This window comes from Gobius niger (assembly GCF_951799975.1).
Source record: "Gobius niger genome assembly, chromosome: 8".
NCBI classification, from domain to species: Eukaryota; Metazoa; Chordata; class Actinopteri; order Gobiiformes; family Gobiidae; genus Gobius; species Gobius niger.
In genome coordinates, this window is record NC_136859.1 from 33,263,562 (window position 1) to 33,288,093 (window position 24,532).

Sequence of the window (24,532 nt, forward strand, 5' to 3'; positions counted from 1 at the left end):
GTAGGGATGGGCGAATCGGTACCATAGTATCAATACATCAAACGGCTATGTTTTAAAGAACAGGCCACCGTTTTTCCATACTGAGAGATGTTCTTACCTGAGGTTAGACAAGTTGATGCGTACCCGTCTGGTTTTTGTGCGTGCACTCAGTCATGCAAAACGACCAAAGATGTTGTTAGCATTTGGCCTCACCCAGCATATTCCTATAGCTCCAAATGGGGGTGAAGTTAGAAGCGACCAAGCTCTTCCACAGGTACGTATCAACTCGTCTAAGCTCAGGTAAGAACATATCTCAGTGAGGAAAAAACGGCGGCCTGTTCCTTTAAGTATCGATACCAGGTAAAAAGTATCAATACTAATACTACTAATTTTAAAAAGAAGGCGTGGCAGCAACTATGAACACAAAAGGACAATTTACTTCTTTGTTTTGAGCCAGAACGCTCCACAGCAGAGGAATGTTGAACTGAGCCAACCACATCCTTCTAGTTTAGCTTCTGTTTGTCATTAAAGTAGATCTTCATTTCAAACTCTGTGCAAAGTCGGCTAATCTGCACTCCAGGCCCTGGACTGCACCTGCTGCTGCTGCCGCCGCTCCTCACTGTGTCCTCAATGTGCTGAAGTTGTTCCTCCAGCGGTCGTTCCTCCTGATGTTTGGGAGAATGAGTCGCCGATTTCGGCCGATTTTTGACATTCTTAACAGATTCCTGACAGAACGAGACAGTTCCCAGCGCCCTGCAGCGGCGTGGGACACATATTCATAACCGAGCATCATAATTCACGCCATTAATCGCAACACGTGGTTAACGGGTGGTAATAGTTGCTGACAGCGCGTGAAACCACTGCCCTCAATCATCAGATTCCATCGACATTTGTGATCCTCGTGACTTGTCGTAGTAATATCATTTTTCATTTACATCTCAATCATATAAAATAACCAGTTTTAGAAATGTATATTGATTGAAATGTGTTCACTCAAATTAAATGACCATTTTTACAGTAGTATCTGCACTTTTACTCTCAAGTAATGAAATAAAGTGCTCTGACCACCATTTGGTTAGTTAATTGATTCCATTTGGCTGGGCTATCTAAAATAAATGCTACAGTTTGTTCTGTATTTATGACTAGTCTGGATAAACACTACCCGCTACTGTTAAAGTGGACCCAGCTCTATATTCCCACTATCGCGTTTTGCCGCCAATTTGAATAAAAACACGCCTTATCAGCCTTTTTACAACATATCACCAATCAATCATCTCACTCCAATGAATGGGGCATTGTAGGCACCATACACGCTCACTGTTTGATTCCTTATCTCGCCCGACTGACATAGATAATGCTAGCTCATGCTACGTTGCCCGGCTGTCTTTTAGGAGGGGGGGGGAAATCACGGCTGTTGTCCAGAAGCTCTGAGCTCAATGATGCATTTAGGAAAGAGGAAGTGACTCCAAGGCAGTGTTTATCTTTGGCTTTATCTCTATGGCGGCCACTTAGTCCAGTGAACGCCTGGGCATGCCGGAATTGTTGTCAGATGTTGGGAGTGAAAGGGCGGCCGCGGGTCGGAGAGGGACATATACATGTAGCAACAGCAGCTATCAATGACAGGGTAACTGTTATATGTAAAGTGTATACCAGATTATGCAAATCTCTACAACCACGAGGACTACTGATATATTTATTACAATGAAAGGCAGATAATGAGATGCATTGGTCAAAGTCAGAGCCAGTTACCTTTTAAATTCAGACTTTTAGTAAATTCGCAGTCTATTTGTTGTGACAGGGTGAGTCTTCTCTGTGCAAGTACGAGTGGTGCCGTGGCTCGTACAGTGCGGGGCCTTTCCGTGTGGCGTTTGCGTGTTCTCCTCATGTCAACCTTAAAAAACGCTGGTCAAGCTGACCTGTAATAGTGGCACGCAAAGTCGCAGCGGCTCAGGACTACCCCTCTATCTGATCTTCATTGTACAATAGTTTAAGGGTTTAGGTATACTTTACTGTTTCTATAGGGAAATTTGCTGCATTTGACCCATTCTTTGATGCGGCTGGGGCGACCTGGGGGCCCATCTCCAGATGTGGAGCCAGGCTGATGGTGAGGGTCACCCGGCTGGAGGGTTAACCTCTACGTTGTGTTCCCGGAACATCGCAACATTCTAAAGAGCTTATAGTTTAATATTGAGGCAGTGGGCAGCTGAATATTTCAGGGTGGTAACTATAGTAACCATCAAAATGCTTTTATGACTGATGGACAATCCACAGGAACACTGGAAAAAATGCTATCCTATCTTCAACAAAAAGACTTACAAGCACTTGAATTATAGGAATTGATTTTGAATAGGTTTGGATGATTCTTCTTGCCCTTGACTTTTGTTTGTCTCATCTCATTATTATTTTAAGTGCGCAACAACAACATCAAAGAAATAGGATTTGAGGGTAAGAGTAGCCTCAAAGGTTTGACATCACACATTGCACTCATACTGCCAAGGAAATTAAAACCATTATCATTCACACAAATAAATCTGAGATCTGTGACACTCCTTCTTCATTAGTCAAGTTTTAGTTTCGCCTGACTGTTAATTGCAGTAATACATTATCAAATGTTCCAAGGGTGTATATATATATATATATCAACAAGATCTATTCACTTGGAAATTGTGCTAATTGTCGGCTACATGTACTTAATGAGAATGTATTTTCTGTTTCAAGAAATGAGCCAAGGCAATGGAGAAAAACTGTAATTCAAGCCATTTATCTAAGATAAAATGGCATTATCATTACTGCCAGCGCACATGAACTATATCAAATTATTTTATCATAAAGATGTCTAAAAGTGGTGACAATATGTATAATAACATGTGCATCATGTCGGCCAATTGAAAAGACTTTCAGCCATGTGATTAATATGTCAGGCTTGTAAATCCAATCACTACCAAATAATGATAATAATAAAGTGACGATGTTGTTTTGGAGATTTGTTGTCTCCCATAGAGTAATAATGGCCCTGCCCTCAAATCTGAGATTATGACATGATTACATTCTAGAACGCCGTGAACGTGTTGTACACGTCTATAGGTGAGAAAACCTACACAGACACGGGGAGAACATTCAAACTCCACTCACAAATGTCGAACCCAGGACCTTTTTAGCTGTAGAGCACGAGCACTAACGGTTGTGTTCATAATTTCAGCTGGCCTGTACAAATAGGTTACTTTCATGTTCTGTGCCACTGTCGTAGTGCAGGTCATCTTGTGATCGGAGACTCGGCGGTTCGAATCCCGCAGGTGCACACAGTCGTTGTGTCCTAAGGCAAGACACCTCCCCAACCTGTCCTCCAGTGTCTGCGTACACTGGTGTATGAATGAGAGAGTGAATGGGTGACTGGTTCCTTGATGTAAAGCGCTTTGAGTGCCTAAAGCTGGTAGAAAGGCGCTATATATATGTGACCATTTACCATTTAGAATGTGATGGTGTCGTAATGTCAGGTAGCAATACGAAAACAAAACAGTTTTAAAAGAAATCTCCAAACAGAAAGTACACAAATGGTCAAGCAGAGCATTATTTGTAAGAATGTGTGTTTAGGAATGCTGTGATGTCAAAGCACTTTAATCCTGCAGAATCCAGTCTTGAGTCCAGCCGATATCAAGGTTAACTCTGACATCGTCTACGCCAAGGTATGTAACGTGGTGAGTTTGACTCCAACTCCTTAACTTGGGTATATTTTTATGTCTTTAACCACAATAGAAAGTTCTCCTCCATCTCTCCGGCGAGTCCCATCCAACATGTGTAACTTAAGTGTTTTCACATGTCGGGTTCAAAGGTCGCGGTGGGAGGCAGCCGGGGCCCGAGGACCTCACAACACCGCTTTGTTTAGCCGAGCCCAAGTGGCAAGAAATTAGCAACAAAAGCAAGCACACAGCCCGGGTTTGCAAGCGCCGACTGAGGTCTGTCTCCGTGGCAACGCACAGGAAGTAGTACTTAAGCGGTTTCCTGATGGCTTCCCCGTTATCGCGTAATGACATCTGACGAGGAAGCGTGGCAGGGGAGCTCGGCGTGTGTTTGTCTCGAGAGCGCGGCCGAAACTTACCTGCCTCGCCACGGCAGCGCAAACAGATGACGGCGTTTCGGTCCGTGACACAGTATGAGCGATGTTTAAAGGCGTTCATTAAAAGCTCTGCGGGATTTCTGAGGCCGCACAGAGCGAGGCTGCAGACTGTCATCAGCACGTGACTAAAGTGTGGAAGAAGTGAGTTGAGGTCAGGGAGATTTGGACTTGAATCGGCAGAGGATTAGCGGCGTTTGCGCTCCATTGTGCCGGCGCCTTGTTTAAGATAGTAAAAGGAGCCGATCTGTTGAAGGCTTTGGTTCGACAGGTGCCAAAAGAGATTTGTGCCGTGCAGCAAACCCAGCAGACCCTTTTATTCTGTGAAGCTGACCTGCTGTTACGCAACTTTTGAAGCAGCCTCATTACAAAGGATAATTGTTCAACCCCACCACAAAGTGACACAGTTTCTCCCCCAGTTATATTCCATGTTTTATCACTTCAGATAATGTGTGACCCGGGGGTTTCATTATTACCACAATCTGTCTGCTGCCCCCTGGTGGGTGTGAGGCAGTGAAGCATTTTGGGGTAAAGGCTTGGTCACAAGTTTAAAAAACGACATTATAGGAAGTTGATGCAAAGCCTTTACATGTGGTCAGGGGTTCCCAAACGTTTCAGAATGTGACCCCCAAAATCACTCAGCCAACAGCCCGGGACCAACTTCTGTAAAATGTAATGTAATACTTGTAGGTGTAAAACATCTGGTTTCAAATCTGGTTTAATGATGTCCGTTTAGATAATGTTTTTTGATATTATTTTGATTATTTGATATATAAGCAGTACTAAGTAACTTGTTTAGCTTAATAAATCCTTTTCGTAGTCCCTCTGGGGGTGATACAAGTGTTAATGGGATGATTGGGGGGGTCTTTCATCTCCCCCTGGTGTCTCTGGCCGGAAAACATGGTTGCAACTTGACTGCCACCGGGTTGGAGCACCAATACACACTAATGGAATAACAAAGAAGAAGCTAACAGGCCAAAGCTAACTGCGGGATAACAGTATTTACAGCCAAGTTTGACTGAAAAAAAATCTCCATTGTGTAACTGGATGTACAATATCCCTCTCTCCCTTTGTCTTTTCTGTCAGCGTAGTATTTACTCTCAAGGACAATTAATACGAAAAAAGAAAAAAAAACGCAACAACACCTGCAGTGGCGCTTATGGCCTCTAGGGTGCACAAGCTACTCAGTACTGCTTTCATTTCACAAAAATATTCTGTTAAAGTGAAAATACATAAAAAGAAAATCTAAATCATCTTGTGTGTCATCAGTGTCCCATGACCCCCTGGGCCCAGAGGGTCCTGACCCCCACTTTGAGAACCACTGGTTAAAAGCAAGCTGATTTTACCTTCAATTTCATATATTAAAGTAACACTATACAAAACTTTTTTCTTTCTTTTTTTGGGATGAATGAAACAAACAAACATTGAGAAGAAATTGTCATGGCTGTACATACACTTTTATATAAATAAACACTATGATACAAGAAACACATACAGACAACAGAACTCCATGTGAACGTACCACCAAAGGCCCAAAGTAGCATACGGCTATTTCAGTTATTTAAATACAAGCCAGAAAGCATTAGTCGGTCAAGTCCAAGCATGTACATACATTTTAGAAAACGTCTCCGTATAGGTCCTGAAACCGAATGACTTAGTTACATTCTCCCAAACGCAGTCATTTATTACACACGTCAACCATGTAACGTTAATGTTGTGTGACTTTTTGCATGTAACCCGCGTGTAGTCGCAGTGAAGCGGAAATAGAACTTCCTTAATTTAACACAGTCGACGCAGGAAACATGTTTCGAAAGAAAGGTGCACTTACACGGTCATAAAGTGTAATGTCAAAGCTCTAGTTGGCAATAAGTCTATTTAATCTTATTAAATCGTAATAGCAGCAATTAATGATTCATACAGTGCACAGCAAGCTATTATGTTCTCTTAAGCAGGTTTGACATGGTGAATGACAAATTGTAAACATTGAATAAAGCTGCATTCTAATTTGTTGATATACTTCAATACAATTTTTGGGGGGGGGTTATAAATTGACTCTTTGCTCGCTTGTGTTTTTTATCCGGGTAAAAAGTCTTCAAACCTTTGGAAAGCATCTGATTAGTCTAGCTCTTATTATGGATAAAGGTTAATTAACTTTTTCATACTAGAATACTACTAGAATGAATTGAAAAAAGTGAGGGGGAAAGGGGACAACCTTGCCTTAACATTTCTCCAGATTAACTTGTAAACCTGTGCATTGCCATAAACCACGTCGTGCTGAATTGTTGGTTACTTGAATGAGTGTTTGCGCCCCCGCCCTGTCAGAGCGCTGTGGGTGTGACCCTGTGGACGAACGCCTCGCCGCCCTGCCTCACAGGATGACACAGGAAGCACTGCGCATGGGGAGGTTCGTGGGCAGCTTGGTGCCCACAAACTGCTGCCTGAAGCTGTTCCTCTTGCCTGTGAGTAACGGCCCGGGGTTCTCCAGGCCGTCAGCGGGGGGCAGCAGCTCGGCCGTGGCGATGCCCTGCGGCGCCTCCGGTTTGGCCCCCTTGTTGTTTTTAGTCGTTTTGCTCCCCTTCTCCTTCTCCTTCTCCTTCTCCAGGGGCTCGGCCGACACGGTGCGCAGCTCGTTGGCGGCCTCTGGTGGCGGGAGCAGGTCCTGGGGCAGGTCAGCGGGGCTGTGCTTGCCTTCTGCTTGCTCCTCACTGCTGGTGATGTGAACGTTAGAGGCCATGCGCTTGGCATTGGTGCCGGTAGAGCTAGCACAATAACACACCACACGACAGTGACTTCAGTGCACTACTGCTAAACTACTGCTACTGTTACCACTATACTCCTATACTACTGTGTTTACGTTTGGACTACAGCCATTCTCCATTGATGTTTTCATTTGGTTCTGAAGAGGAAAACTTTGCTAGAAGCTCAGGTTTGTGTTTGTTATTAATTACTTTTTCCACCTACGTATTATAACTAAAATCACCATTTATTGTTTTTGAGTGGACAGTTTAAAATCCTAAATGTATTTATCAAGTAGTCTGAAAACAGTTCTTTTTGCCCATGCATATGACAACTGAAAGTATTTTATCTGCACTCTTGCCTTTAATTGTAATTCTGAAGAAAAAAAAATAGCCTATGGACATTTGTGTCCAGTGGTATGGATTATATAGACACTTTTATGTGTCATCCCGAACATCTTAGATTTCATGTTAAATTTTTCAGAGTAGAAAGATGCAAATATATGAAAGCAGTCAGACTGGTTGTGTGTCGTCGTACTTTCTGGTGACTAAGCAGGTTTAAACTGGCTTTAATTTAACTCGGTGAATCTGGATCTACATATCACTTTGAGTGAGTCAATGACTAACTCATCTGATCTGGGGTTGTTGCAGCTTGTCAGGTCTAGGTTCAGCAACACTATGGGCCCAAAGAATGAGATCAGCTGACGACCTGAACCTCCTGAAGGACCAGCTTATTCTATTCATGGATTTCTTCTTCTCTGATGGCACGGGCATATCCCAAGATGACCATGGATTCTTCTGGCTCACATTGTGAATGAGTGATTCGGGGAGCATGAGATGAATCGGCCGCCACAGAGTACAGACCTTTATCCCATTGAGAATCTTTGGGATGTGCTGGAGAAGGCTTTGTACAGTGTTCACACTCTCCCATCATCAATACAAAATCTTGGTGAAAAATTAATGACCGCTGGATTTTTGACATTGTAGAAGAACTAAGACACTACAGCCAAATAATGGAGCGTGGGATCTTTTTTTGTGGCTACTTTTTTTATTTTTTTAAAATCAGGCAGTGCATTGAATCTAATACTTGCTTTATCTCTTAATATTGTATTTTTTTATATATACAGCTGATATAGCTTTTAGTTGTAACATTGTGCTGAAAAATATACATGGCCTCACAGGAGGTTTAATTCTTGACCCGTCTCTGTGGACCATGACCTTAGCTCAAGATCTGGAGGTGGATATCCGCTGCAGCGTTCAAATGACGTGAACCCATAACCATTTCTGCTGTCATGTTTCACCCAAATCAAAGTCATCCCTGCGTAGAGCAAACTTTCTCATGGAGCACAGTCGTTTTTCATTTAAAACACGGCGTGCCCTACTTCTCTCCTTGGCAGTGTCAACATCCCACTCGTCGTGACTTGTTGTGGACGTCAGCTGCCAGCCTTCAGAAACAAACAGTATGGTCTAAATGGGATGAGACTTGAGGGCGTTCGAGGGCCCTCTCCTGATGGGATGGACGTGCTGGCAGTGCTAACCAATTGTCAGAGCGGAGCTGACGGAGTGGAGAGTGCTTCTGCAGTGAGGCCTGGTGTTGACAGCTCACACTTGACACGGCGAGTTGGCAACTTACACCTGCTGACGCGTCAAGTTCAGCGGATTTGTGTCTCGCTTTTGGACGTCTTTGATCAAGTTGCATTGTGCAAGAGCAGTTCTATCAACTCCTTCATTTAGATTGTTTGACATGGTTATTTCTTATATATTTTTTTAATGTTTTAAATTAGAATGTAGTTTTATTGTAACATAAGACCTAAACGGGATTTTTGATGACATGCCCATGTTTGTTTATTTAATTATCCAATATCTACAGGGAGCTGTCATAGCATTTTCCTTCTTATGGTTACGCACTGGGAGACATTGACATTGTGTGAGACATTGAGGGGTTGCGGGAAATAAAACATCTGCATTGTAAACTTAGTTCTAGGAAGTATTATTTTCTAAATGCCAAAGTCTTACATGAAAGTTGCAGTTTAGCAAATAAATAAAAGTATCAAAATGCTCACTCTGCTACATATCTTATTTATTCTACTGATGTATGTGTGTTTCATATAAGAGTATTGAGAATCCATCATGAGTGCATCTTGCGGGCTCCACTACTGACGTCTACTGACAGGGGAAAAAATCCAGCTGAGGTTAGAGCTTTAAGATTTAACCATGAAAAATTTGAATTTTGATCGGGACTGTATATAGCAGGGGTGTCCAAACTTTTTTCATGGGGGGCCGCATACTGAAGTGTACTCGGGGTGAAGGGCCACAGTTCGGTCCCGCGAAACCTTCGACTAGCAGAGATTTAAATTGTGCCACAACACCTTTATTTATGCTTAAAACCTTCATGCCAGCTCTGTCTCACAATAAAATGTTAGTTGTTTGGTTAGAATTGTGTAGAATTATGACATTTCAAATAAAAAGGACAATCTGACGATGTGTCCCGATTCAGCAAGAAGGTCGAGGGCCACCAAATATTGATCTGAGGGCCGCACTTTGGACACCCCTGGTATATAGGGTCAAAATATCTAATGATCAAAGTAAGCCATGTGCTCAACGCTCCTAGTCAAATCTAGATAAGCCTTTTTATAAATAAAAATGTCTCATACGTGATGGAGAATTATAGAGTTAATTCAGCCATGGCACATTCCTTTCGAATCATCATATTGTACTGTCAAAGGGGAACATTCAGGCGCCGACCTTCTACATGACTTGTGGCCTAGTCAACGTGGCACATTGTTCGAGAGGTAGACTGTTAGTGCCTACGTGTAACCGAGGCTATATAGCTCTCTTCATGTGGAAGTATCCCCAGACTCTGAATGATCAATGCTCCGAACATTGTGTTGACTGTTCAAATGTCTCCAGGCCTGTAATACGGTAATAAACTTCTACCATGTAAGACATCCAGACCGTGTCCCGTCTCTCCATCCACATCTCCTCCGGACTCCTTTAGTATTTCCCTAACAATACGTAGATATAGCTTTCCAAGTGACCTAAAACACTTGACATTGCATTGTTCACCAATGTGGCTGCCACCAACGATCACTCACAGAACACACTGTCTTTATATTACGTTGTACTGTATTATTGCCTTTTTTTTTAACTATGTATTGTTTCATTTTTATGTAAAGGCCCACCTAGGGATGGACATTGAGCATTAGTTTTGGCTAAAATGTTGTAGTATGTAACATGAGCTTATGCAACATACTTGTCCCTACTCAAATAAAAAAATAAAAAATCCTGCATTGGCTATGTGTGTGACATGTCTTGCCATTGGACACAATGTGAGCTGGATTCAACTGCCAACCTCATGGATACAATATGTTAAACAGCACCACATTAACTAAGGCTATATCCACACGAAGACAAAACGCTTTACATTTCAGAAACTTTCTCTGTGAACACGGAGCCAGCTCAGTAAACATGGTTTGTGAAAACTCTGCAATACATCTGCCAGACCTGTGTGAGGCGCTGTGGCTTTTACTGTCGGTCCAACAACGAACGGAGGCTGACTCTGCAGTGGAGGATTGTGCTGTAAAACTCACTCTACGGTCAGCAGATTATGGACACAACTCTGGCGCTGTGATGTCATCGTTTTAGTAAAAGTTGTGCACACGCCGCAACAATGGAGCCACGTAAACAGCGTTTTGAGATCTTTCCACTCTGAGACCTGGTTTGGAAAAGTCTCTTTTTTGGATGAGACGCTTGGATTGATAAAATACGTTTGCGTTTAGTCCAGAGCTTGACTTCGATGTGGAAGGCTTAAAACAGGGACGATGGCAGCAAATCTGTCATTGGAATGCCCAGAATCATATGTTTTTGTGTGTGTTTTTTGGGGGGTCAGGCAGTGTATTTACATCAAGCAAAGGAATGAGGGGAATTTTTGATATTCAAAGGTTAATTAGATGCAACAGGGCAAGTACAACTCCAGCCAAAATTGAAGTTGATGTTATGGACCATCAATTTTATATTGTTGATGAATTAACAGTCAGACGAGTTTTGAAGCCAATGTGATGCTGTTCATTACCATTGAAGCCCTTTAAACGATAGTCAGGGTCTGGCCTTAAAGTGACTCCCACAGATACAGTCCACTCACCCATTAGAGCTCAGGTCCTCGGAGTCCTTCTGCTCGCTGCTGTAGCGAAGCTCGGCCGGCGTTTTAAACGACAGGTCCCTCTTCCCCTTCAGCCAGTACGTCTTCATGTAGCCTTTGCCCTGTGGTGGGAAAACAAAGAATCAGAAACTATATCAGGATTCTTTTACACTTTCAACCTTCAGGAGCATTAATATTGGAGAAAGATGAACTGCTAAACTATTAAAAGGATCCCATGCATCTCAGAACATTGCCATTGTGTTCTTGGGCAAAGCACTCACCACAGATCGTGGAACCAGTGAGGACTAGCCCTCTGAGAAGCCTGCCCCGTTTGTAAAGTGCAATACAAGTGCAAGCGTTATTTTCCCGTAACCGCAGAGTTAGTCCGGCAACAGTTAAATCATGTTCCATATCACTCCACTGAAGCTGTTAACATCGAAACGATAAACAACTGAGCTGCTATTGTTGTGGAACTAGCTTCATTTAAAACCATAGAAACATAAAGGAGAAGCGGCGTTTGATCCTAAGTATTATGAACGACCCTGAAGTTTTCAGCTGTTGACAACCCATCTATGGAGGACCGTGGCTGCCAAAACTATAAATATATACATAAATAAATAAATAAATAAATAAATTTAAAAAAGATAAAATTTGCAAAGAAATGCGTGCAATTATGAGAATAAGTGCATTTATTTCTGTATTTATTTATTTATATATTTATTTATTTCTGTATTTATTTATTTATTTACATATTTATTTATTTTTGTATTTATTTATACATTTATTTCTGTATTTCTCTATTTATTTCTCTATTTCTGTATTTATTTTTGTATTTATTTATTTATTTATATATTTATTTATTTCTCTATTTATTTATTTATTTCTCTATTTATTTATTTATTTTTGTATGTATTTATTTATTTCTCTATTTATTTATTTATTTCTCTATTTATTTTTTAATTTATGCATTTATTTATTTATTTCTCTATTTATTTATTTATTTCTGTATTTATTTATTTATTTCTGTATTTATTTATTTATTTCTGTATTTATTTATTTATTTCTGTATTTATTTCTGTATTTATTTCTGTATTTCTCTTAATGAGATGCAAATCATGGGGTGGGTCGGGATGCCTCTGCTGTCAGCTCATTGGTCAATCTTTTTCCTTGCTCCAGAGCTTGTCCAGCATAGACGGCCATGTTGAGATCACTGTGTTCTCGCTATAGCCATGTCAGAACGAGAAAAAAAAAAAAAGCATTCTTCCATATGCAGCAATTGCATTGTGTGTGTGTTTTTTAAACAAATAAGTAAATTATCCTTTGCTCTGGGTCGCTGAACAGCCTCCATTTTGGAGTGGTGAACGGTTGCATGTTGGACCTCAAGCATATCTAGTTGGGGACTGCTGTGCTATGTTCTAATGAGCTGAGAAGACTGGCGGACAGGAGAATCTGTAGTGCTGACTATATTATTTTCCATTTGGATCAGTTACGTAAAGTCCCGTCGCCAGACGTCAGTCTTAAGGCGTCATTAGTACTACTATAAAGAACATATTTTTCGGTATTCGCGTAGCCCTGGCGCACACTGATCATTACATTAAACATAATCAACAGCAAATATGACCAGACCAACTACAGCTGTAACATCAGTCCTCGTGGCGGAAACGTCAGTAGGCCTACATGCATTAAATGCCGCCGGTCCTCTCTCTCCGTGAGGAGGAAATAGTTAGGTTACTTGTGGAGTTTGGGCTGGTCTAATCGGGCAGAAAGCGCGAAAGTAACACTGTGCAAATGAGTGATCTTTGCCCAATTTATAGTGGTTGTACAGCAGTTCTGCAGGCCTTCTCGTGGTTATACGGCGTATGTCTGCGTATCACGTAGTCTACTACACCACATCTGTGTCGGGGGGGCGGGCATGGCCCCGTATGGCCAGCCCATAGCGACGGGTATAACCACTAGAAAACATGCAGGATGGCCGGATAACCACGACAAACCGGGCCAAGATACGTATCACTCATGTGCGAAACTGTTACTTTGCGCTTTCAATCGGTTTAATACACCGCACGCGACGAGCTCTCGCGCAAAGTGCGTACATGTACATTACAGGCGTGCGCTGAGAAGCGCCATGCTGTCAAGATGCGTGTGCCCACTACAAACCACTACAAATTGGGCAAAGATCACTCAATTGTACAGTGTTACTTTCGCGCTTTCTGCCCGATTAGACCAGCCCAAACTCCACAACAAGTAGCCTAACTATTTCCTCCTCTAGCACGGAGGCGGCATTTCATCCCTCTCTCTCTTTCTCTGGCACGGTTCCTTCCAAGCTGCGCTCGTGCGCAATTGCGCACGGCTCCCGTGTTGTCTGGGCACAAAATAAAATATAGGTGATATGATAGAGGGGCATCAACGATCATCCTCCGCCCTGAGAGTCCACGATGCTCGTGAGAGGCAAAGGCAGTGACAGGTGCTCGTGTGTGTTTTACTACAAAGCGCTGAAGTCCGCCGAAAAGTCCCCGCGTTCGAAGTGTGCGTTTTACACTCAGACACTGGAGCTTTAGTGAAGCTGAGAGAGACTGAAAAGTGGACGCGGCCACAGCACTGACCGAGCCATATTCATGGTACAAACGGTGGCGCGAGTGTGGGGGTGTGTGTGGGGGGAGTGTGGGGGTGCAGGCGCTCGTTCTACAGCCCCAGAGTCCGGTCGTTTTCCACGCTCGGAAACGTGTTTTCGTTGCATCGGCGCAGTATTCTGCACAGACGCAAGGCCCAGCTCATTCAGCTGCTTTTGAAAAGGACCTCACTCATAAGTTCAAGTTTGAGTAGAAGGATGTGTTGATGAGGAGGCTCAGCTCGGAGAAACGCATGTGGGCCTACTGACGTTTCCGCCACGAGGACTGATGTTACAGCTGTAGTTGGTCTGGTCATATTTGCTGTTGATTATGTTTAATGTAATGATCAGTGTGCGCCAGGGCTTCGTGAATACCGAAAAATATGTTCTTTATAGTAGTACTAATGACGCCTTAAGACTGACGTCTGGCGACGGGACTTTACGTAACTGATCCAAATGGAAAATAATATAGTCAGCACTACAGATTCTCCTGTCCGCCAGTCTTCTCAGCTCATTAGAACATAGCACAGCAGTCCCCAACTAGATATGCTTGAGGTCCAACATGCAACCGTTCACCACTCCAAAATGGAGGCTGTTCAGCGACACAGAGCAAAGGATAATTTACTTATTTGTTTAAAAAACACACACACAATGCAATTGCTGCATATGGAAGAATGCTTTTTTTTTCTTTTCGTTCTGACATGGCTATAGCGAGAACACAGTGATCTCAACATGGCCGTCTATGCTGGACAAGCTCTGGAGCAAGGAAAAAGATTGACCAATGAGCTGACAGCAGAGGCATCCCGACCCACCCCATGATTTGCATCTCATTAAGAGAAATACAGAAATAAATAAATAAATAAATACAGAAATAAATAAATAAATACAGAAATAAATAAATAAATACAGAAATAAATAAATAAATACAGAAATAAATAAATAAATACAGAAATAAATAAATAAATACAGAAATAAATAAATAAATGCATAAATTAAAAAATAAATAGAGAAATAAATAAATAAATAGAGAAATAAATAAATACATACAAAAATAAATAAATAAATAGAGAAATAAATAAATAAATAGAGAAATAAATAAATATATAAATAAATAAATAAATACAAAAATAAATACAGAAATAGAGAAATAAATAGAGAAATACAGAAATAAATGTATAAATAAATACAAAAATAAATAAATATGTAAATAAATAAATAAATACAGAAATAAATAAATATATAAATAAATAAATACAGAAATAAATGCACTTATTCTCATAATTGCACGCATTTCTTTGCAAATTTTATCTTTTTTAAATTTATTTATTTATTTATTTATTTATGTATATATTTATAGTTTTGGCAGCCACGGTCCTCCATACCCATCGACCACATGTACTTAGATTATGTCAAAGCCTAGTTAGAAATCATTCATGAATGTGCAGACCTTTGGAGATTTCACTTTAGGTACAAATTATTGTATGAAAATGTCCTCTGAGCTAAATTCTAACTCACGTTCAGTTAAAGGAACAGGCCGCCATTTTTCCATACTGTGATGTGTTCTTGCCTGAGCTTAGACGAGTTGATACGTACCTGTCTGGTCTTTGTGCCCGTAGAAGAGCGTGGTCGCTTCTAACTTCACCCCCGTTTGGAGCTACAGGAATATGCTGGGAGAGGCCAAATGCTAACAACATCTTGAACAGACAGGTACGTATCAACTCGTCTAAGCCCAGGTAAGAACATCTCTCAGTATGGAAAAATGGTGGCCTGTTCCTTTAAGTCCTTCCTTTAACCACAGAAATTATATAAATACCACGAAAAAGACAAAACATACCTCCGTATATGTTAGTATTGTTCAATTTTATGAGATGGAACATTCAATTTAATCTGGTCCGGGAGCTAACATAGGGACAGGCTCCGATACAGTGGCTAAAGGCATTTCTGTGATATCTATGGGTAAAACAGCACAAAAGTGAAATACAGTAACTACTGCCAAAACGTATTAAAAAACAAATTAACAGTTTAAGTTTGTGTGGCCAAGGTAGAAGCGAATCAAACAATGAGGAGCCATGCATTACAAGGCTCCTCATTGTTTAATCCTTACTTATACATGATAAATCCTAGTTTATGATTTTCAGATTACATGAACTAAATAATCACTGTGAGCAGTGATGCCGATAACGCGCTACTTTAATCTGTTTTCAGAGTAATCTAACACATTACTGTTTCCTGACCAGAAATCAGATTGAAGTTACTTTTCCAAGTCCATTACTGTTTTGTAATTTTCCTTTGTAAAAAGATATATATATATTTGTTGTTTGTTTGTTGCTTTATTTGTCATTATACATGAACTGTACAATGACATGTGTCCTCTGCATTGAACAGTGGGCAGCGGCAGAGCTTTTGCTTTCTACTTGCGTCGCAAGGAGTGACATAACGTCTGCAACAAGGCACGTTTTTCTCACTGGAAATACTAAATAGTCACTATTTGAGTTTGTGTCGGTTAAAGATGACAATGTAAAAGTTGGCTGTAAATGCACTGCTGATAACAAAGTGTTATTGAGCTTCAAAGACACTACATCCAATTAAGAAACATTTGGAGGTGCAAAGTGAGAGTCCCACAAACGGGGGCAGCAGAGAGTAGTTATTGTCAGTGTCAGGATCTGAGGTAAGACACCACTGAAGCTCATTGAAGAGAATCAGATCAATAGCAGTAATGTAGCGCCCTCTAGTGGTAAAGATACACAAACTATAGTAGATTAAAATCACTATGATAAGAATCACACTAAACTTTCTATAATAAAGTAATGTGTAATCTAATATAGTTACATTCAAAACCAAGTAATCAGTAAAGTAACTCAGTTACTTTTTAAAGGAGTAATAAGTAGTTAATAGTGACAACACTAAGTGCAAATATTTGATAAAACTGTGCGACTTTGAGTCCATTGTGATTGTGACCCAAAGCACAATCACCTTCCCAAATAGACTTGATCGGTCCAGTTCATTTGTGCACTGTAGTCAAGACTCATTCAACTCCACACTCAATGGTGGTCTTTCCCGAGGACACAACAACAACAACAACAACAGCAACAACAACAACAACAACAACAACAACACTGGAAAAATTACAGTTTTAAATGAGATAATGACTGATAATGATAATGAGATAATGAGTCAGTTTGAACATATGTGAGATGAAAATGCTAATTCCAGCGGAACAAGCATGAATCCCACTTGAACTCAGACAAATTAATTAAAGGGACTATACAGAGTTTAAAAATGTTGAAACCAGTGCTTTAAGTGGACAAAAAAAATAGGCCTATATATACTATGTTGTATTTTCCCTTCTTTCTTAATTTGTTTTTACAGCGTTATGACAGTATACATGATATTGCAATAATGCTGGACTGTATTATTTATATCATGTATTCACAATAATTAGTCAGATCTGCTCAAATAAACAACTCATGATGACAGTCCAGTGCAAAGAAAATAAGCTTTATAAGCCATTAGAAGACAAACTGTTTTAGCTGAACTCTTACAGGTGGGTGTCTCTGAAGCTCTGTTACAGAGGTGATTCTTACAGGCTAATGTCTGTGCTTTCCAAAGTGTCTAACAAACACTTCCATGTTCTGGAGCTTGTGCTGTCATTGCAGCTTCTCAGGCTCCGTTCTGTCTGCAGTCGCCTCATCTCAGTCTGCAAGTTTGTTTCAATCCATATTTACAGCTTTGTTTTGTTTTTATCGCATCTACGAGGCCAAACGGGGCACATGGCTCTCGTGCTAATCGCCACTTGTGAGAACCTCCATGACCGCGGCACAGGTGAGGTCAGCCAGCGCAGCCAGGCTTGTTCTTTTACTCCTCTGAAGCAGGAGAGCAGAAGTGTTCATTGTATTTTAACCGAGCAGCGATGTCTGCGTTTCACATTCACACACTCTCCCAGCGACGCACCGCGCTTTTCACTCATACAACTCAAGGGTCTATGGGTAATGTAGTCTCTGCTCACGCTGGGACCAAGTAGGAAGCGTGCATTGTGAAGGGCGCTCTGAAAAGCGGCGGAGCAGGTACGCGTACCGGTACGCTAAAAGCACGTTCTTGGCGCACGGAGAGGTGGCGGTACACTCAAGAGCTATTTTTGGAAGTGGCGGTACTGAGTACCGGTGCGTACCGGCCCACTTAAAGCACTGGTTAAAACTAAGTATTTTAATCCCCCTACATGTTCCAGCCATGTCCTAATGTGTAGAATGAGCTCAGACCTGTTCACCACAACTGCCTCTAAAATCCTGCACTGTCGCTCAAAAAGGTGTTAATTCAGGTTCGCAGTGCCGTCATGCACGAGTTTAATATAGAAGCTGCTGTTACGCATAAGACCTGAGGTGGCAGTAGTGAGCATACAATGACTAACTTGCATTGAGCCCCTTTAAGTAAACTTTTTATGTGAATCCATCACAGTGGCCACTATGATGCTCCAGGATCCGTTGTTTTCAGAGTTTTCACTGCTGCCGAAACCCTCTCACCCGAAAACCTTACAAAACAATTGATCCTGGAGAGTTGTAGAGGCCACCGTGATGGAAAGTCGCTGGGTCACAAAAAGGTCGAAGCCTTTTACTGGCATTATCCGAGCGTGAGGTGATTCATGCAAGGTCATTTTCAGCTGCGTCCAGAACGAGTCCAGACAAAATGGACTCTTCCACTCACCTTGACGAATATCTTCCCCCGCTCTTCAATGACGTACGGCTCGTGCTCCAAATGGTCCTTGGTGGTCTGGCTGATGTGGATCTGCATTCCCTGTTCGCACACAAGGACAAGCACCGCTCAAACCCAAAAACTGCTAAAGTGAAATAATGATGTTTTGTATTCATTAAAGGCTGTTATGAGTTTGCATTTCGGATAAATTGAATCTCAGGAAACGGCGACTTTTCGTTTCGTGTTAATTTTCCGAGAATGGATTTTCGACAAAACATTAGGCTTCTATCACTGTACGTAATGAGAAACAAATGAAGCGTTGGGCCGCGTTTGCATTAACCAAAAGGCGGGAGCTGCAGATCTGTTTGGACGGCTAATGGCGGCGTGTCTGAGTGTCTGTGCGGTGCGGCGCAGTCACCACTCCGTTGCTCTCCATCCTCGAGGCGGTGTTGACGGTGTCTCCGAACAGGCAGTAGCGAGGCATTTTCAGTCCCACCACGCCGGCCACCACCATCCCCGAGTGGATCCCTGCGCGGAACCGGCAAAACAAGCAACAGCTCATTAACGCTGAGATACATGAACAGTGTTTTAGTTCTGCTTTGAACAGAACGCATTGTATTTTTTACTGTTAAAACTATTTATTTTCTAAATAATCCACTTCAGTCTCGAGGTAGGAGTACTTGGAGTTTAACCTCCTAAGTCCCACCTGAACCGAGCACATTTTCTCCAGTTTGGCTTTACCCCAATCCAAAAGCTTCTGGAAAAAAGCTGTGAAAATAGCAACAAAACTGAGGTGAAAAAAATTATGAAAATGTGACAAAAAAGTGAGATTACATTGACAAAAAAGAGATGGGAAAAAAATGATGAAAAATGTGACAAAAAATGACAAATATGTGTCAAAAAAATGACAAAAATGTGACAAAAATGTCAAAAATGTGACAAAAATGACAAAAAATGTGACAAAAAATGTGACAAAATGACAAAAATGTGACAAAAATGTGACAAAAAATGACAAAAATGTGACAAAAATGTGATAAAAATGTGATACAAATTTGACAAAAAAATGACAAAAATGTGACCAAAAATGACAAAAAATGTGACAAAAAATGACAAAAATGTGACAAAAAATGACAAAAATGTGACAAAAAAATTACAAAAATGTGACAAAAAAAAGACTAAAATGTGACAAAAATGCGATAAAAAATTGGCGAAGAAAAGGACAAAAATGTGATACAAATTTGAAAAAAATGTGACAAAAATTACAAAATGTGACAAAAAATGGACAAAAATTGGATTAAAAAATTGACAAAAAAATGACAAAAATGTGACAAAAAATTTACAAAAAAATGACAAAAATTAGTTGAATACCCAACAAAAAAATGATGGAAAAAAAAATCTGATGACGTGAAGAAAAAGATCTTCTCCGTTCAGGCGGGAGTTAAGAGGTTAAGACCCAAGGGATACGACATGAAAAGAATGGGAACCAAGGCTCTAGGACTAATAGTTCCCTTGACTGATGCGTCTGGTTTGCTTCGACAAAACATAAATATGTTATTGTCGGAATGCTTGCATTTAGAATGCTCATTTAGGGGCTCATTTATCACAGTGGGTCCCAAAGTGAAGGTCGCAATGATTTTGAGACTTTTTTCCCCCTCACATTTCTTACATTGAATCTGATGTTCTTTGTTTTTTTTTTAATGAACACAGTGCATTTTAGTGAAGTAAGCCAAATAATAATAAGTAATAATGCATCAGTTTTATATAGCGCTTTTCTGGACACTCAAAGACACTTTACATTGCACCCTTCACTCCATACTCGGTGGTGGTAAGCTACTGTAGTTGCCCTGGGGTAGACTGACGGAAGCGAGGCAACCAGTCTGTGCCATCGGCCCCTCCGACCACCACCACTCACTCACTCAGGCACTACCTTCCCTAGGCTTCCTGGTGTTCCCAAACGGTCTCCCATCCAAGTCCTGCCAGGCGCTTCCCTGCTGAGCTCCCAAGGTCTGACGGGATTGGGCAGGGGAAAGGCGGTATGGCCAGAAATATATCCAATCTAACGTTATTAACCTCTTAACACCCGCCTTAAAGGAACAGGCCACCGTTTTTCCATACTGAGATATGTTCTTACCTGAGCTTAGACGAGTTGATGCGTACCTGTCTGGTCTTTGTGTGTGCCCTCAGTCACGCAAAACGACCAGAGATGTTGTTAGCATTGGACCTCTCCCAATGTATTCCTATAGCTCCAAACGGGGGTGAAGTTAGAAGCGACCACGCTCTTCCACGGACACAAAGACCAGACAGGTACGTATCAACTCGTCTAAGCTCAGGTAAGAACATATCTCAGTATGGAAAATTCCTTTTGAACCAAGAACATTTTCTCCTGCTTTACCAAAATCTATAACCTTCTCGACTGGAGCTCACAGTCCATAGGCCAGTGTAAGACCTGCAGAAGTGATTTATGTTATGATTGTCAAGTTTTCGTCCTTTTTTGGTTGTGTTTTCATCACGTTTTTGTTGCTTTTTTGACACGTTTGTCACATTTTTGTGGCTTAATCAGGTACATTACACATCAAACAAAATATGGCCAAGACGCTGCAAAAAAGCAACGAAAAAGTGACAAAAACATGACAGAAATGTGACAAAAATGACTATGACATGATAATAAAAACAAGAAAGAAGCTTAGATGAGTTTTGCCGGTCTTAACGTTCAGATGAGGCATAGCACTGGCCTAATGAAGCCTGGATGTTAATTCAACCGGAGAGACTAATTTCAGCATCACCTACTTCCAACCAATGATCGCTTCCGGGAGGGCCACTCCTCCACCTCAGCCATCAGTGTAATAGCAGCAAATCATTGCCCTCGGTCCCACTTTTAAGCCCCAGCAATCATGGTTCCTTCGCTTCCCAGCTGTGCTGCGACCCACCTCCACCCCGCCTCCGCCTCTTCTGCCCACAGGTTCTCCCTGCTGCATCTTCACAGGTCTTCCATGCCACCACCAGTGTCCAGGCCCCCAGGGAAGACATCCCTAACTACAAGCTGTTCATCCATACTGACTTTCATACATCAATGTCTACTGCCAGGGTCTGATCGGCAAAACTAATATACATGTCAATAAATCTTCCTAGTCGCTGCTTTTGTCTGTTTGAGTCTATCCAGGTTGAATAGTCTGTAAGCTTTCCAATTGAGCAGCTTTTTAAAGGTTCATTTCTGGGTAAAACTGGAGAAAATGTTCTACCTTTAAGTGCTTGTGAAGGTGGGGGTTCAGGAGTTAAACCAGATTTTTGCACTTTAAATTATTACAAATGCTACATTTTACATAGGGGGTCCCGAGCTGTTGGCTGAATGATTTGGGGGGTCGCAGCCTGAAAGTTTGGGAGCCCCTGATTCATCACAAGAGGTGCTAGAGCGAGTGCTGACAAATAAAATATGCAAATTTGTGATTGTGCTGTGCCTGATTTAACATTTGAAATGATGTGCATTTCAGTAATAGGGCCACAAATCTACGATGTATTAAAGAAAATGCTTGCGTGAGGAAAAAGTGCCCAAATGACTGCGCTGCTGCTCCGCTTGCGTGCTTCTCATTTTGCAAATGAACAAGAAATGACCCCCCCCTTAGAGTAACTGTATTCCGATGCAGCTCCTTTCGTTTGAGGGTGTTTAAATTACAGTTACTGTCCTAAAATCAAAAGAATTCATCAGTGTACTCTGTCACTACATTTTTGTTTCATGTCAAGGAAAAGACCAAACCGACCAGTGTTGTCCTTCACTTTTAAGAATCAATGATCACTTTATAGGTATACATAAAATTCCTATCCAAGATGCATACTTTAATTTAATGGCTTTCTTCCACGATGTTAAAATGTATATAAGCATAAATAATGGCACACCAACAAAACAGTTACTGCATGAAGAGACCCTAGATGCCCCTAAACCTTTAGACAGATTTTACACATATTCATAACTCCCACTCTTAGTCCACATTTCCTTGCATCATATCCTTTCCCGGCCAAGAGTTAAGTAGCTTTGAGCCCCTAAAAATCCTTCAAATACGGACATCTTAAGCCCCCGACAATGTCTCTTTTATGAGAACCAGCTCCGCTCCCCGACTCCTAACTGCCGCACTAAAACTGAACCATGCCTTTCGCCTTGTATATTTCATGGCCCGGGTTGAAGAGGTTTTGTAATTTCGGCTCTTACCTTGAGGAGAAATGGATTACATCACCGGACTTTAAGTGCAGAGACTCCGAGACTCTAAAGCAGGCCTACTCAATTGGCGGCCCGCGGGCCAGCTCCGGCCCGCCAACCAATTAAATCTGGCCCGCGCCTCATTTTCCATAAGTACATCTATTTTTTGGCACTATCCGGGCCGCGTTCGCGTCGCTCCGCGGCGCATTCGCGCCGGAATCGCGCTACTTTGCGTAGCAGTGTGCCTGCAGCCTAGCTAGCGTCTCTCCTACAGCGCGGGCTCAAATGAAAACATGGCTCTTTAAAACGGTGTAAACGGAGTGAACAGGAGCTGATCGTTGGACGGACTGACAGGTTTTCTAAACCGAAGCACAAGGACAGTGTGCAGCGTGTTTTTGGACTTTTGTTCGGATTATCCCGCGCAGAAGCAGCGCTCTTCGCGCACCGCGGCAGATGACCACATGTTTCCCTATCGTCTTCATCGTTACAAAGGGCTTGACCAGCGACTGTCAGGTCAGAAACACCAGTTCAGTTGTGGATGTTTGAAGGATGATGTTTGCGGATGATGAAGCTGATGGTGCGTGAGTTTTGGATGTGTCCTGCACCTGCAGCGCGCGTGTTTCACCGGTCAGCGCTAAAGCTCGCTCTCTGGGCTCAAACTTAACAAAATAACATCTGAATCATGAATCTGACAGGTGCATTTTCTTCCTTTCTCCCCCGACTTCATTCGTCTTTGTGTGAAAAGTACAAGCGCAGAGATGCTCTTTGTGAAGTTAACAGTGGATGAGCGCGCCATCTCCAATGAGCTTCTTTCACTTTGATCATAAAGCTGGAGGTCTGGACAGAACAGCGGCTCAGGGTTTGGTCAGCGCTTGTCCCTCAGCTGAGGAGCAGTGGCTGAGCAGGAGTTACTCATGTTGTTTGAGATGAGCTGGTCTCACATGTAACTCTCTTAGTCTGTATCAGGCCTTTGCTCTGGTTTAGATGTGATTTAGTCCTGCCTTAGCCCTGATAGATCATGCTTTGCCCTGGTTTAATCCTGGTTTAGTTCTGAGTAGTCCTAGTTTATTATTAGGCTCTTTATTATTCTGTATTAATATGTTATTGCAATGTTTCTAAAGCCTAAAATGCTGGAATATAATAGAACTATTGTGTTTAGGTCCAATTCTATTCTATTCAAGCATTGATGATAATGAAATTAACATTTATTTATCCCAAAAATATGAATACGTTTGGTGGCGGTGGTCGGCTCACCGACTGACCGGCCCAGTAGCCAATGACCTCCGACAAATCTGGCCCAGTGACAAAAGTAATTGAAGAGCCCTGCTCTAAAGCTTGCTCAGACTGACCCATCGATGAGAGTTAACGGGCCGGGGGGCCGTACGTACCCACTCGGATCTGGATGTTGTCCCCGGTGGAAGGGTCTTTGAGATGGTCGATGGAGCTGAGCATGTCCAGGGCCATGTCGCAGATGTGGTGGGCGTGGAACGTGGTCTTGTTGGGGACGCCGGCCACCACCATGTAGGCGTCGCGGATCGTCTCCACCTGGGCACGGACAATCAGAAACAGTCTTTCTTTTTTATTTGGCCATGTTTGAGCCAGAACGAAGGCAGCGACAAATGGGTCAAATTGTCCAGGGAATCTATCCTCCAGATTCTACAACACTGGAAAAACGTAATTTTGGGAAAACAGCTATAAAGTTTTGGAACATCTCCACATGCGCAAGTATATTTCTCCCGTCTTTCTTTTATCCCACGGTGCCATGTCGTTTTTCTATTCTGAAATTACCATTGAGCAGAGGTGGCATTAGTCCGACAACTCTAACCCAGTTGTGTTATGGATTAGAGAGCCATATACAACCACTGGCCCTAACCTTATTACGCCTTACAATATAGTCCCCCCTTTTATCCGCTTAGAAAATCCACATTGTTTAATTTTGTGTAATTATACTTTGTAGTGGAACACTTCACGTAACCATATTTAAATAGGGAAAACGTGGAAGAGCTTGGTAGCTTCTATCTTGACCTGTTTTGGAGCTATAGAGGAGAGAGGGAGAGGCTAAATGCTAACGCCGTCTGCGCTGTGTTTA

General features: G+C 41.9%; 1 protein-coding gene across 3 annotated transcripts in view; it reads right to left on the reverse strand.

Annotated features, from left to right (window-relative positions):
* Window positions 1-6,131: 6,131 nt before the first annotated feature.
* LOC306967011 (soluble guanylate cyclase 88E-like) overlaps window positions 6,132-24,532 on the reverse strand; it is a 34,817-nt gene continuing 16,416 nt past the window's right edge. For all 3 annotated transcript variants that reach the window (XM_079561887.1, XM_079561888.1, XM_079561886.1), the window contains exons 14-18: window positions 23,832-23,988; window positions 18,673-18,782; window positions 18,267-18,356; window positions 10,967-11,085; window positions 6,132-6,849 (exon numbers count right to left, since the gene is read on the reverse strand). In XM_079561887.1, coding sequence (XP_079418013.1) covers window positions 6,459-6,849; window positions 10,967-11,085; window positions 18,267-18,356; window positions 18,673-18,782; window positions 23,832-23,988 — 867 coding nt within the window. In that variant the 3' untranslated portion in view covers window positions 6,132-6,458. The remainder of the gene's footprint in view (window positions 6,850-10,966; window positions 11,086-18,266; window positions 18,357-18,672; window positions 18,783-23,831; window positions 23,989-24,532) is intronic.